The following is a 15,658-nucleotide window of genomic DNA, read 5'->3' on the forward strand; positions in this document are numbered from 1 at the left end:
TTCTAACTTGCGACAAAAAAAAAATGAAATCTGCCACGGACTCACTATGCTCCTCTCTGAATACCTTGAAGTGTCTACTTTCCAAAATGGGGTCATTTGTGGGGTGTGTTCACTGTCCTGGCATTTTGGGGGGTGCCTAATTGTAATCACCCCTGTAAAGCCTAAAGATGCTCATTGGACTTTTGGCCCCTTAGCGCAGTTAGGCTGCAAAAAAGTGCCACACATGTGGTATTGCCGTACTCAGGAGAAGTAGTATAATGTGTTTTGGGGTGTATTTTTACACATACCCATGCTGGGTGGGAGAAATATCTCCGTAAATGACAATTGTTTTATTTTTTTTACACACAATTGTCTATTTATAGAGATATTTCTCCCACTCAGCATGGGTATGTGGAAAAATACACCCCAAAACACATTATACTACTTCTTCTGAGTACGGCGATACCACATGTGTGGCACTTTTTTGCACCCTAACTGCGCTAAGGGGCCCAAAGTTCAATGAGTACCTTTAGGATTTCACAGGTCATTTTGAGAAATTTCGTTTCAAGACTACTCCTCACGGTTTAGGGCCCCTAAAATGCCAGGACAGTATAGGAACCCCACAAATTACCCCATTTTAGAAAGAATACACCCCAAGGTATTCCGTTAGGAGGATGGTGAGTTCATAGAAGATTTTTTTTTTTTGTCACAAGTTAGCGGAAATTGATTTTAATTGTTTTTTTTCACAAAGTGTCATTTTCCGCTAACTTGTGACAAAAAATAAAATCTTCTATGAACTCACCATACTCTTAACGGAATACCTTGGGGTGTCTTCTTTCTAAAATGGGGTCATTTGTGGGGTTCCTATACTGCCCTGGCATTTTAGGGGCCCTAAACCGTGAGGAGTAGTCTTGAAACCAAATGTCGCAAAATGACCTGTGAAATCCTAAAGGTACTCATTGGACTTTGGGCCTCTTAGCGCACTTAGGGTGCAAAAAAGTGCCACACATGTGGTACCGCCGTACTCAGGAGAAGTAGTATAATGTGTTTTGGGGTGTATTTTTACACATACCCATGCTGGGTGGGAGAAATATCTCTGTAAATGACAATTGTTTGATTTTTTTTACACACAATTGTCCATTTACAGAGAGATTTCTCCCACCCAGCATGGGTATGTGTAAAAATACACCCCAAAACACAATATACTACTTCTTCTGAGTACGGCGATACCACATGTGTGACACTTTTTTGCAACCTAGATGCGCTAAGGGGCCTAACGTCCTATTCACAGGTCATTTTGAGGCATTTGGATTCTAGACTACTGCTCACGGTTTAGGGCCCCTAAAATGCCAGGGCAGTATAGGAACCCCACAAGTGACCCCATTTTAGAAAGAAGACACCCCAAGGTATTCTGTTAGGAGTATGGTGAGTTCATAGAAGATTTTTTTTTTGTCACAAGTTAGCGGAAAATGACACTTTGTGAAAAAAAAAACAATACATATCAATTTCCGCTAACTTGTGACAAAAAATAAAATCTTCTATGAACTCATCATACACCTAACAGAATACCTTGGGGTGTCTTCTTTCTAAAATGGGGTCACTTGTGGGGTTCCTATACTGCCCTGGCATTTTAGGGGCCCTAAACCGTGAGGAGTAGTCTTGAACCCAAATGTCTCAAAATGACCTGTGAAATCCTAAAGGTACTCATTGGACTTTGGGCCCCTTAGCACAGTTAGGCTGCAAAAAAGTGTCACGCATGTGGTATCGCCGTACTCAGAAGAAGTAGTATAATGTGTTTTGTGGTGTATTTTTACATATAACCATGCTGGGTGGGAGAAATATCTCTGTAAATGACACATTTTTGATTTTTTTTACACACAATTGTCCATTTACAGAGAGATTTCTCCCACCCAGCATGGGTATGTGTAAAAATACACCACAAAACACATTATACTACTTCTCCTGAGTATGGCGATACCACATGTGTGACACTTTTTTGCAGCCTAGGTGCGCTAAGGGGCCCAACGTCCTATTCACAGGTCATTTTGAGGCATTTGTTTTCTAGACTACTCCTCACGGTTTAGGTCCCCTAAAATGCCAGGGCAGTATAGGAACCCCACAAGTGACCCCATTTTAGAAAGAAGACACCCCAAGGTATTCCGTTAGGGGTATGGTGAGTTCATAGAAGATTTTATTTTTTGTCACGAGTTAGTGAAAAATGACACTTTGTGAAAAAAACAATAAAAATCCAATTTCCGCTAACTTTTGACAAAAAATAAAATCTTCTATGAACTCATCATACACCTAACAGAATACCTTGGGGTGTCTTCTTTCTAAAATGGGGTCACTTGTGGGGTTCCTATACTGCCCTGGCATTTTACGGGCCCAAAACTGTGAGTAGTCTGGAAACCAAATTTCTCAAAATGAGTGTTCAGGGGTATAAGCATCTGCAAATTTTGATGACAGGTGGTCTATGAGGGGGCAAATTTTGTGGAACCAGTCATAAGCAGGGTGGCCTCTTAGATGACCGGATGTTTTGGGCCTGATCTGATGGATAGGAGTGCTAGGGGGGTGACAGGAGGTGATTGATGGGTGTCTCATGGGGCGGTTAGAGGGGAAAATAGATGCAATCAATGCACTGGGGAGGTGATCGGAAGGGGGTCTGAGGGGGATCTGAGGGTTTGGCCGAGTGATCAGGAGCCCACACAGGGCAAATTAGGGCCTGATTAGAAGCAGAGGGAGCTCGTCCTCAGAAACAGCTGGGGGCAGTGACCGGCGCCATGTATCGCCAGCTATGGCCAGCCAGCACACATGCCCTTCAACGTCAGCTGCTGATGCCACCGTAGCGCCATCAGCCCAGGGGGGCTCAGCGGTTTGGAAATTTTTTCACGTGTGTGTCTCAGATCGGAGCAAAGCTATCTGTTGTCTCTGCCAGCAAAAATTGAGCCTTGGAAAGGCCAACTCTCACGTAGGGACAAGTGCCTTACGAAGGCACCTGGAGAGAAGGCACAAACAGCTATGGCAAGAACACCTGAGGAAAAGCAGCACCCCTCAAAAGACAAGCCACCCTCCTTCTCCTCTTCCTCCTTCAGGTGCATCGTCTTCATCCACTTTCTCCCTTGCACCTTCACAGCCACCCTCCTCCACACCACCTCTTCCCTTGAGCGATTCCTTCTCCTCTGCCCACAGCAGTACCCAGCTGTCCGTGAAGGAAGTATTTGAGCGGAAGAAGCAAATGTCTGCCAGTCACCTTCTTGCCCGGCGTCTGACAGCTGGCGTGGCGGAACTATTAGCTCGCCAGCTATTACCATACAAGCTGGTGGGGTCGGAGGCTTTCCGTAAGTTTGTGGCCATTGGTACACCGCAGTGGAAGATACCAGGCCGCAATTATTTTTCACAAAAGGCCATACCCAAACTCTACCGTGCAGTTGAGAGGCAAGTGGTGTCATCTCTGGCACACAGAGTTGGGTCAAGGGTCCACCTGACCACGGATGCCTGGTCTGCCAAGCACGGGCAGGGCCACTACATTACATACACAGCCCATTGGGTCAATCTGGTGACCGATGGCAGCAAGCAGGGAGTACGTGGCTGCGCAGCAGACCGACTTGTCACACCTCCACGGCTTGCAGGCAGGCCTCCAGCCACCTCCTCTCCACCTGCTACCACTGCTTCCCTGTCATCATCCTCCTCCTCCTCCTTGGCTGGTGCCACGATCTCCTCTCCAGCTACACAGCCCCAGCACCCCAGGGCCTATGCTGCATGCCAGGTACGACGGTGTCACGCAGTGTTAGACATGTCTTGCCTGAAAGCGGAGAGTCACACTGGAGCAGCTCACCTGGCTGCTCTTAACAAACAGGTGGAGCAATGGCTGACCCCGCACAAGCTTGAGATCGGCAACGTGGTGTGTGACAACGGCAGCAATCTGATTGCTGTGTTGAATTTGGGAAAGCTGACACACATACCCTGCATGGCACATGTGCTGAATCTGGTCGTGCAAAGATTTGTGTCCAAGTACCCAGGCTTAGAGGACGTCCTGAAGCAGGCCAGGAAGTTGTGTGGGCATTTCAGGCGCTCTTACAAGGCCATGGAATGCTTTGCGGAGATTCAGCGTAGAAACAACTTGCTGGTGAGATGTCTGATTTGCGATAGCCCGACTCGCTGGAATTCCACCCTGCTGATGTTCTCTCGCCTGCTAGACCAGGAGAAAGCCATCACCCACTACCTGTATCATTACAGTACAAGGACACAATCTGGGAGGATGGGGATGTTGTGGCCCAACAACTGGACACTGATGCGAAATGCATGCAGGGTCATGGAGCCCTTTGAGGAGGTGACCAAACTGGTGAGTCGCGATGAGGGCACCATCAGCGACTTGATCCCCTACGCCTTCCCCTGGTATTGTTCGTGGCTGGGGGGAGGAAGAGGAGTTGTGTCCCGTCACTGAGGAAGAGCAAGAGGAGATGGAGAGTACGTCTGCATCCAGCTTTGTGCAGATGTCCTCTTTCATGTTGTCCAGCCTGTTGAGGGACCCCCGTATCAAAAAACTCAAGATGAATGACCTGTACTGGGTGGCCACGCTACTAGACCCTCGGTACAGGCACAAAGTGGCGGACCTCTTAGCAACTCAACAAAAGGCGGAAAGGATGCAGCACTTGCAGAACAAGCTGTCGATAATGCTTTACAATACATTTAAGGGTGATGTGGCTGCAAAACGCAATCAAGGTACCACTGGCAGTAACCCTCCTCCTCCCAAGTCCACGCAGGCAAGGACAGGACGCTCCAGCGATCTCAGGGTGATGTCGGACATGCGGACGTTCTTTAGTCCAACTCCTCGCCATAATCCTTCCGGATCCACCCTCCAACAACGCCTGGAGCGGCAGGTAGCCGACTACCTGGCCTTGAGTGTGGATGTAGACTCTGCGAAAAGCGACGATGAATCCTTGGACTACTGGTTGCGCAGGCTTGACCTGTGGCCAGAGCTGTCCCAATTTGCCATACAACTTCTCTCTTGCCCTGCCGCAAGCGTCCTGTCAGAAAGGACCTTCAGTGCAGCTGGAGGCATAGTTACTGAGAAGAGAAGTCGCCTAAGTCACGACAGTGTTCAGTACCTGACCTTTATCAAGATGAATGAGGAATGGATCCCGGAGGGCTACTGCATGACCGAAGACTAAGTCAGTCCCCACACACAGCATCTCTACCTGCAGGCCGCTTGACTGCCTTCTCCGCCACCACCAACAGGGTCCAGAACTCTAGGCGGATACCTGAATTTTTAAGGCCGCTGCTAGCAGTGGCCGCTACACTAATTTTTCTGGTGCGTGTACATGCCTGCCTAATTTTTCTGGCTGCACTGCGGGCGGCTGCAACAACAAAACTAAAGGCATGAAGGCATCCCCCTTCATGATCATTACCTTGGGGCTTGCGCATCACAATGAAGCAATGACCGCCGGCTATATGAGTGTCTCGGGTGGGGGGGTGGCACACAAAAGATAATAAGGTCGTTGCTTCATTGTGGTCAGACCAAATTTGATCAGCTGGACAGTCACTGTTGTTCTATCATTGAGCTACCACAGCCCGGCGACCATATGGGCTTGAAAAACGCCACGGCCTACACTCTGGCCACGGTGCACACCAGTCCAGTACGGCCGTCACTACGCAAACAGCTGTTTGCGCTGCGATACACAGTGAGTTTGGTGTGTCAGTGTGTAGCAGAACTCTAATTACACTCCCTGATTGATGTATACCCATGCAAGACGTTTTAAAGCACTTTAGGCCTGCAATTTAGCATTCAATGTGATTTCTGCCCTTAAAATGCTGCTTTGCGTCAAATCCAGATTTTTCCCCGGGACTTTGGGCATGTATCCCACTCCGCCATGCCCCCCTCCAGGTGTTAGACCCCTTGAAACATCTTTTCCATCACTTTTGTGGCCAGCATAATTTTTTCTATTTTTGAAAGTTCGCATCCCCATTGAAGTCTATTGCGGTTCGCAAACTTTTCCGCGAACCGAACCTTCCGCGGAAGTTCGCGAACCCGGTTCGCGAACCGAAAATCGGAGGTTCGCGACATCTCTACCTTCAGCCTAAAGAAACATACTGCCATTAAGTTACATTAGTTATGTTAACTAAAATAGATAGGTAATATAATCTCTTACCCACCCTGTTTTTTAAAACCAGGCAAATGTTTGTGATTTCATGGGGGCAGGCATCTTTTTGGTTGAAAGGAGGTGACAGGGAGCATGAGACACAGTTCCAACTGTCCTGTGTCCTGATCACCCCTCCTAGTTGCTAGGTAACGAGATCAGCAACATAGGAAATCCCATCATACTTTGCACAGCATCAGGGGAAAAATGCCTGGGCAGTTTTCTTTGATGGAACGAAACAAAGTTCTGATGCTGTGAAACTGTTTAAAAACACCAAGCCTTTCAGTGCTGCTTAATACATTTTTAGTCTGGAGGCTCACTTTAACCACTTAAGGACCACAGTCTTTTCGCCCCTTAAGGACCAGAGCCTTTTTCTCCATTCAGACCACTGCAGCTTTCACGGTTTATTGCTCGGTCGTAAAACCTACCACCTAAAGGAATTTTACCTCCTTTTCTTGTCACTAATACAGCTTTCTTTTGCTGCTATTTGATTGCTGCTGCGAGTTTTAGTTTTTATTATATTCATCAAAAAAGACATGAATTTTGGCAAAAAAATGACTTTTTTAACTTGCTGTGCTGACATTTTTCAAATAAAGTAAAATTTCCTATACATTTGAGCGCGAAAGTTATTCTGCTACATGTCTTTGATAAAAAAAAAAACCATTCCGTGTATATTTATTGGATTGAGTAAAAGTTATAGCGTTTACAAACTATGGTGCCAAAAGTGAATTTTCCCATTTTCAAGCATCTCTGACTTTTCTGCGCACCTGTCAGGTTTCATGAGGGGCTAAAATTCCAGGATAGTACAAATACCCCCCAAATGACCCCATTTTGGAAAGAAGACATCCCAAAGTATTCAGTGAGAGGCATGGTGAGTTCATAGAAGATTTTATTTTTTGTCACAAGTTAGCGGAAAATGACACTTTCTGACAAAAAAAAGAAAAAAAAAAAGTTTCCATTTCTTCTAACTTGCGACAAAAAAAAAAAATGAAATCTGCCACGGACTCACTATGCTCCTCTCTGAATACCTTGAAGTGTCTACTTTCCAAAATGGGGTCATTTGTGGGGTGTGTTCACTGTCCTGACATTTTGGGGGGTGCCTAATTGTAAGCACCCCTGTAAAGCCTAAAGATGCTCATTGGACTTTTGGCCCCTTAGCGCAGTTAGGCTGCAAAAAAGTGCCACACATGTGGTATTGCCGTACTCAGGAGAAGTAGTATAATGTGTTTTGGGGTGTATTTTTACACATACCCATGCTGGGTGGGAGAAATATCTCCGTAAATGACAATTGTTTTATTTTTTTTACACACAATTGTCTATTTATAGAGATATTTCTCCCACTCAGCATGGGTATGTGGAAAAATACACCCCAAAACACATTATACTACTTCTTCTGAGTACGGCGATACCAGATGTGTGGCACTTTTTTGCACCCTAACTGCGCTAAGGGGCCCAAAGTTCAATGAGTACCTTTAGGATTTCACAGGTCATTTTGAGAAATTTCGTTTCAAGACTACTCCTCACGGTTTAGGGCCCCTAAAATGCCAGGACAGTATAGGAACCCCACAAATTACCCCATTTTAGAAAGAATACACCCCAAGGTATTCCGTTAGGAGGATGGTGAGTTCATAGAAGATTTTTTTTTTTTGTCACAAGTTAGCGGAAATTGATTTTAATTGTTTTTTTTCACAAAGTGTCATTTTCCGCTAACTTGTGACAAAAAATAAAATCTTCTATGAACTCACCATACTCTTAACGGAATACCTTGGGGTGTCTTCTTTCTAAAATGGGGTCACTTGTGGGGTTCCTATACTGCCCTGGCATTTTAGGGGCCCTAAACCGTGAGGAGTAGTCTTGAACCCAAATGTCTCAAAATGACCTGTGAAATCCTAAAGGTACTCATTGGACTTTGGGCCCCTTAGCACAGTTAGGCTGCAAAAAAGTGTCACGCATGTGGTATCGCCGTACTCAGAAGAAGTAGTATAATGTGTTTTGTGGTGTATTTTTACATATAACCATGCTGGGTGGGAGAAATATCTCTGTAAATGACACATTTTTGATTTTTTTTACACACAATTGTCCATTTACAGAGAGATTTCTCCCACCCAGCATGGGTATGTGTAAAAATACACCACAAAACACATTATACTACTTCTCCTGAGTATATACCACATGTGTGACACTTTTTTGCAGCCTAGGTGCGCTAAGGGGCCCAACGTCCTATTCACAGGTCATTTTGAGGCATTTGTTTTCTAGACTACTCCTCACGGTTTAGGGCCCCTAAAATGCCAGGGCAGTATAGGAACCCCACAAGTGACCCCATTTTAGAAAGAAGACACCCCAAGGTTTTCCGTTAGGGGTATGGTGAGTTCATAGAAGATTTTATTTTTTGTCACGAGTTAGTGAAATATGACACTTTGTGAAAAAAACAATAAAAATCCAATTTCCGCTAACTTTTGACAAAAAATAAAATCTTCTATGAACTCATCATACACCTAACAGAATACCTTGGGGTGTCTTCTTTCTAAAATGGGGTCACTTGTGGGGTTCCTATACTGCCCTGGCATTTTACAGGCCCAAAACTGTGAGTAGTCTGGAAACCAAATTTCTCAAAATGACTGTTCAGGGGTATAAGCATCTGCAAATTTTGATGACAGGTGGTCTATGAGGGGGCACATTTTGTGGAACCGGTCATAAGCAGGGTGGCCTCTTAGATGACCGGATGTTTTGGGCCTGATCTGATGGATAGGAGTGCTAGGGGGGGTGACAGGAGGTGATTGATGGGTGTCTCAGGGGGCGGTTAGAGGGGAAAATAGATGCAATCAATGCACTGGGGAGGTGATCGGAAGGGGGTCTGAGGGGGATCTGAGGGTTTGGCCGAGTGATCAGGAGCCCACACAGGGCAAATTAGGGCCTGAGTTGATGGGTAGGTGTGCTAGGGGGTGACAGGAGGTGATTGATGGGTGTCTCAAGGTGTGATTAGAGGGGGGAAATAGATGCAAGCAATGCACTAGCGAGGTGATCAGGGCTGGGGTCTGAGGACGTTCTGAGGTGTGGGCGGGTGATTGGGTGCCCGCAAGGGGCAGATTAGGGTCTAATCTGATGGGTAACCATGACAGGTGGTGATAGGGGGTGATTGATGGGTAATTAGTGGGTGTTTAGAGGAGAGAAGAGATGTAAACACTGTCTTGGGAGGTGATCTGATGTCGGATCTGCGGGCGATCTATTGATGTGGGTGGGTGATCAGATTGCCCGCAAGGGGCAGGTTACGGGCTGATTGATGGGTGGCAGTGACAGGGGGTGATTGATGGGTGGCAGTGACAGGGGGTGATTGATAGGTGATTGACAGGTGATCAGTGGGTTATTACAGGGAATAACAGATGTAAATATTGCACTGGCGAATTGATAAGGGGGGGTCTGAGGGCAATCTGAGCGTGTGGGCGGGTGATTGGGTGCCGCCCGCAAGGGGCAGATTAGGGTCTAATCTGACGGGTAACAGTGATAGGTGGTGATAGGGGGTGATTGATGGGTAATTAGTGGGTGTTTAGAGGAGAGAAGAGATGTATACACTGCACTTGGGAGGTGATCTGATGTCGGATCTGCGGGCGATCTATTGGTGTGGGTGGGTGATCAGATTGCTCGCAAGGGGCAGGTTAAGGACTGATTTATTGGTGGCAGTGACAGGGGGTGATTGATGGGTGGCAGTGACAGGGGGTGATTGATAGGTGATTGACAGGTGATCAGTGGGTTATTACAGGGAATAACAGATGTAAATATTGCACTGGCGAATTGATAAGGGGGGGTCTGAGGGCAATCTGAGCGTGTGGGCGGGTCATTGGGTGCCCGCAAGGGGTAGATTAGGGTCTAATCTGATGGGTAACAGTGACAGGTGGTGATAGGGGGTGATTGATGGGTGATTGATGGGTAATTAGTGGGTGTTTAGAGGAGAGAAGAGATGTAAACACTGCACTTGGGAGGTGATCTGATGTCGGATCTGCGGGCGATCTATTGGTGTGGGTGGGTGATCAGATTGCCCGCAAGGGGCAGGTTAGGGGCTGATTGATGGGTAGCAGTGACAGGGGGTGATTGACGGGTGATTGACGGGTGATTGACAGGTGAGCAGGGGGGATAGATGCATACAGTACACGGGGGGAGGGGGTCTGGGGGGGGGGTCTGGGGAGAATCTGAGGGGTGGGAAGGTGATCAGGAGGGGGCAGTGGGCAGGGGGGGGGGATAAAAAAAAATAGCGTTGACAGATAGTGACAGGGAGTGATTGATGGGTGATTAGGGGGGTGACTGGGTGCAAACAGTGGTCTGGGGGGTGGGCAGGGGGGGTCTGAGGGGTGCTGTGGGCGATCAGGGGGCAGGGGGGGGGGAAATCAGTGTGCTTGGGTGCAGACTAGGGTGGCTTCAGCCTGCCCTGGTGGTCCCTCGGACACTGGGACCACCAGGGCAGGAGGCAGCCAGTATAATAGGCTTTGTATACATTACAAAGCCTATTATACATACGTGCAGCGGCGATCCGGGTGCTAGTAACCCGCCGGCGCTTCCGAACGGCCGGCGGGTTACTACGAGCGGTGGGCGAAGCGAGTCCCCGGCGGCTGATCGCGTCACGAATGACGCGATCGCCGCATAGCCACTCCCGCAGCCGCCCCCGCCGATGGGCGTATTGCGGTCGTTTGGGCCCGGACTTTGCCGCCGCCCATCAGCTGGGGGCGGTCCTCAAGTGGTTAAAGGGAACCTAAACTGAGAAGGATATGGATTTTTCCTTTTAAAATAATGCCAGTTGTCTGACTCTCCTGCTGATCCTGTGTCTAATACTTTCAGCCACAGCTACTGAACAAGCATGCAGATCAGGTGTTCTGACTGAAGTCAGACTGGATTAGCTGCATGCTTGTTTCAGGAGTGTGATTCAGCCACTGCTGCAGCCAAAGAGGTCAGCAGGACAGCCAGGCAACTGGTATTGTTTAAAAGGAGACATCCATATCCCTCTCAGTTTAGGTTCCCTTTGAGCTCAAAATTTCTCATAATCAGAATTTTGCATCAAAATTTGCAATTATGATGCAAAATTTTTATGCAACTTTTCCTGAAAATGCATAATTACATAAAACTTCGATCCATAATTTCACATTTACTTGTTATTGCGCAAAATTAGCTTCACAGGAACTTCCTATGTGGGTGTCAAATGAGATGAGTGACCAACTGTTAGGGCTGGTGGATACAGGGAGCTGTCTATGACTACTGTTATATATTGGGGACATCTATGACTGCTGGTGTATATTTGGCTCACTTATTAATGCTGGCAGATAATGGGGACCCCTATTACTGGGCCAGATTTACCATAAGGCACTGTAGGCACATGCCTACAGACACCTGATGATGGATGGGAAGGTGGCTAACTCCCCTCCCCTAAAGCCTCCCTCCTTCCTTATGTTGAATCCTGATGAGAGTGTAAATGAGATGCTCCTGCTCTCAGCATTCCACTCAAACTTCCTTTCAGTTGGGGCATTTCTAGCTTTAATCACTTTACCCCCACAGGTGCGGATATCTCCGTCCCTTTTTCCACCCTGTCAACATCAAGGACGGAGATATCTGCACCTCCCGCACCTCCCGCCGCTGTCCACGCTCCCCCGTGCTCATGCATCGGAGATCAACGAACGGGATAAACCGTTCACGTTCATTGATCTAAGCCCCGCAATGATCGGCTGCTTCTATGAGAAGCAGCGCGATCATTGTGAAAAAAAAAGTTTCCCAGCCTCATAAGACTTCCAGCAAGCGTACTTCCTACGTTTGCAGGTCGCATAAACAAAAAGTTACTGTGGCCATCTTGTGGCCAAATAGTAAAACTACACCCTAAAGCATTTTTTATATACAAATACATTAGTTTTACACTAAAAAATAACTCATTACCTCCCACACTCCGCAATTTTTTTTTTTGTAATTAAAAAAAAAAATTACAGTAAAAAAAAAATACATAAATAGTTACCTTAGGGACTAAACTTTTTAAATATTTATGTCAAGAGGGTATAACACTGTTACTTTATAAACTATGGGCTTGTAATAAGGGATGAACGCAAAACTGAAAAAAATGCACCTTTATTTCCAAATAAAATATTGGCGCCAAACATTGTGATAGGGACATAATTTAAATGGTTTTATAACCGGGACAAATGGGCAAATACATTTCATGGGTTTAATTATAGTAGCATGCACTATTTAAAAACTATAAAAAAAATGAATTTTTCCCACATTTTTTCCTATTTTCCCATTAAAACACATTTAGAATAAAATCATCCCACCTAAAGAAAGCCTAATTGGTGGCGAAAAAAAAAAAGATATAGTTCATTTCATTGCGATAAGTAATGATAAAGTTATAGACGAATGAATGGAAGGAGCGCTGAAAGGTGAAAATTGCTCTGGTGCTCAAGGGGTAAAACCCCTCAGTGGTGAAGTGGTTAAAGTGAACCTAAAGCCTGGAAAAAAAATGAGATTAACTCACCTGGGGCTTCCCTCATCCCCCTGCAGCCGATCGGTGCCCTCGCAGCCCCGCTCTGACGCTCCAGGACCCGCCGACGAAGGCTTCCGGTTTGGCCGTCACCGGTCGACAGGCATGGGAACGCGAGTGAGGCCGCAATAGCAGCATAGGGGGCGATATACAGGCTGGGAACGCGAACAATCACTCGCGTTCCCATGCCTGTCGGCCGGTGACGGCCAAACCGGAAGTGTTCGCCGGCGGGTCCTGGAGCGTCAGAGCGGGGCTGAGAGGGCACCGAACGGCTGCAGGGGGCTGAGGGAAGCCCCAGGTGAGTTAATCTCATATTTTTTTCCAGGCTTTAGGTTCACTTTAAGGACACATCCGTGTACTCACCCGGGGCTTCTTCCAGTCTCTAGAAGTGTGTAAGGCCCCTGCCGCGGTTCCGCTGTGATCTAGGCCTCTGGTATCTCCTCCATATCTGCCACCGAGTCTTCTGCACGTGCGTGGGTGCACAGTGTGCCACTTATCATTGCGCTTGCGCTCCCGGAACTGGGAGCACTCTGCGCTTACACAGTTCAATTCTTACTGAACTGCACAAGCGCAGAGGGTTCGTGGCACTGGGAGTGTGATCTGAGAGCCGCTTGGCGCACCTGCACATGTGGAGAAGATCCCGACTTGGCCGCAGCTCCTTATCTTCCAGAGGTGAGTCCGAGAGCCCTTGCCGTGGGACCTTACACATTTCTAGGAGCTGGATGAAGCCCCAGGTGAGTTAAACTTTAAAAAAAAAAAAAAAGCTTGGACTCATCCTTTAATACTGAGGTATCTTCTAGCTACCTTATACTTGGGAGTACCTCTTGCTACTTAATATTTAAGATACTTCTGGCTACCTAATGCTAAGGTGCACCTGTAGCTATAAGGGGCAAGGGAAGTAAGGGTGAAGGGACAGCCAGCACATTAGCGGTGCAGTTTGGCAGGAGTTTGTAGGTTCATAGGGGGTGAAGTCTTAGGCGCCAGGACATCTGTGCCTATAGGCCTCTGTGAGGTAAATCTGGGCCTGCCTATTACTGTTGGCAGATACTGGCTGTCTAATAGGGATGTGCGAGCAACAACAGCCATGAGCATGCAGATGCTTCCGGGTTTGCGCTAATAATTTTTGCAATTTGTGCAAAGAAATAATTTATGACTGTCAGGTAAAACAAAAATTGCAAAACGTGACATTTATGAATAAATTACAATGTGAAATGTGTTCAATTTCAAAGTTGTAGTAACGTGAAGTTGTGAAATGTCTGGGTACGCATAATCAGCACATTACCATGATCATTATTGCTTACCGACTCTGAACGGGCCAACAATGCATTGTGAGTATTGATTCGATGAGTTGTGCTATCCTCCCTGCCGGGGAGTTTGAATTTGACATCCATTTCATCATCTTCTTTGGCTGGTTTACTCTTATAATACTCGACAAGGGCTTCAAACATCACGAGTGTAGCCTGCAAGGAGACGATGAGATTCTACAGTTATAACAAAATAAACATTGCACTGTCATAAATGATTAGAATAAATAAGGATTGCAATGTCAGTTTATTTCCTGTAACTTGCATTAGCAATGCTTCTAAATTGAAATGCAAAATAAAAAAATATATACTGTATCATATTAGTTTTTTTTTGCTTTATTTTTTTTTCAATGGCTTAAGTCTGGTTTCACAGTGGGACGTTAAAGTCCCACATTACAGCAGACAGTAACGCAGCCTAACTCACAGCACTGTAAAATCAATGTGCTGTTCAGTGCCCACGTTGCGTTACATAGTAACGCAGCACGTTTAAACAAAGTGCTGCATGCTGTACGTTATACTGGGCTAAGCCACGTTAGATTGTTTGCACATGCTCAGTAATGTTGGAGGAGGAGGTCTCCCCTCCTCCTCAGCGGCCAGCCACATGGCTAATTAATATTCACTGCACTGTGGTGACTCCTGGTGGGACTGTAGTGTTGTCCGGATCATGAATGAATCGTTCATTTGATCAGGATCTTTTTTGTGAGTCGAATTCTCTGGATCATCACAGTGAAAGATTCGGTTCACAGTGGATGTCTGTCTGGAAGAAACAGGAACATACAGAATGTACAGTGCAGGGAAAGTCCTGTCCAGCTAGTCATTTCACCCAGTCTGCTTCCCTAGTAAAATGATTCAAATGATTCGGTTCAAAGATCCGGATCTTTTAAATGATCTGATTCAAATGATCCGAATCCTTAAAAAGATCCGGACTTCCTTTCACTAACCTGGAGTGGCTGCTTTGAGAGCTGCATAACGCAGCTCAATCTGACGTCCAACTTCAACACCACCATGCGTTGCGTTAGGGGCATGTTATGCGACCATAACGTCCCCTAAAAGGCTACCTGTTCTGGGGACATCTATACTGCTGGCCACCTATACTGGGGCTACCTATTTTTGGGGAACCACTGCTGTCAGATTGAGTGTATTTTGGGGAACTGCTGCCAGGTGAGAGGTGTCTACCATATTAAGGGGGCATTCTGCCTATTTATGTGAAATGCTGTCTATTTATGTGCCTCATGACTGCTGAATTTGTCTTGTTGGGGGCCTCATGGTTACTGAATTTGTCTTGTTGGGGGTCTCATGATTTGTTGGGGGCCTCAAGATCGCTGAATTTGTCTTGTTAGGGGCCTCATGATTGCTGAATTTGTCTTGTTGGGGGCCTCATGATTGCTAAATTTGTCTTGTTAGGGGCCTCATGATTGCTGAGTTGGTCATGTTTGCTCATGATTGCGGAATTTGTCTTGATGGGGGGGAGCTCATGATTGCTGAATTTGTCTTGGAACATGCTGGAAGGTACCTACTGAGGGAGGGTGGGTGAGCGTGAGCCTGCTAACCTCCATGTACGTTTGGCTCCACCCATAACCACGCCCATATTTGGCCACGCCCCTTCACCTTAGGGGGCGCATTAATAGTCTTTGTCCCCGGGCGCTGAAAACCCTAGCTACGCCTCTGCAGCCAGCCTAGGTGAGGGTGACAGGTGAGGAGGCGGGGAGGACAGCGGGTGCCGGCGCTATGCG

General features: G+C 46.8%; 1 protein-coding gene across 1 annotated transcript in view; it reads right to left on the reverse strand.

The window, feature by feature from the left end:
- Positions 1-15,658, reverse strand: part of LOC137562609 (A.superbus venom factor 1-like) — a 554,872-nt gene that overhangs the window by 86,374 nt on the left and 452,840 nt on the right. The window contains exon 30 of the mRNA XM_068274112.1: positions 13,923-14,081. Within this exon, the coding sequence (XP_068130213.1) occupies positions 13,923-14,081 (159 nt within the window). The remainder of the gene's footprint in view (positions 1-13,922; positions 14,082-15,658) is intronic.

The sequence above is a fragment of the Hyperolius riggenbachi genome, chromosome 3 (assembly GCF_040937935.1).
Source record: "Hyperolius riggenbachi isolate aHypRig1 chromosome 3, aHypRig1.pri, whole genome shotgun sequence".
Classification (NCBI taxonomy): domain Eukaryota; kingdom Metazoa; phylum Chordata; class Amphibia; order Anura; family Hyperoliidae; genus Hyperolius; species Hyperolius riggenbachi.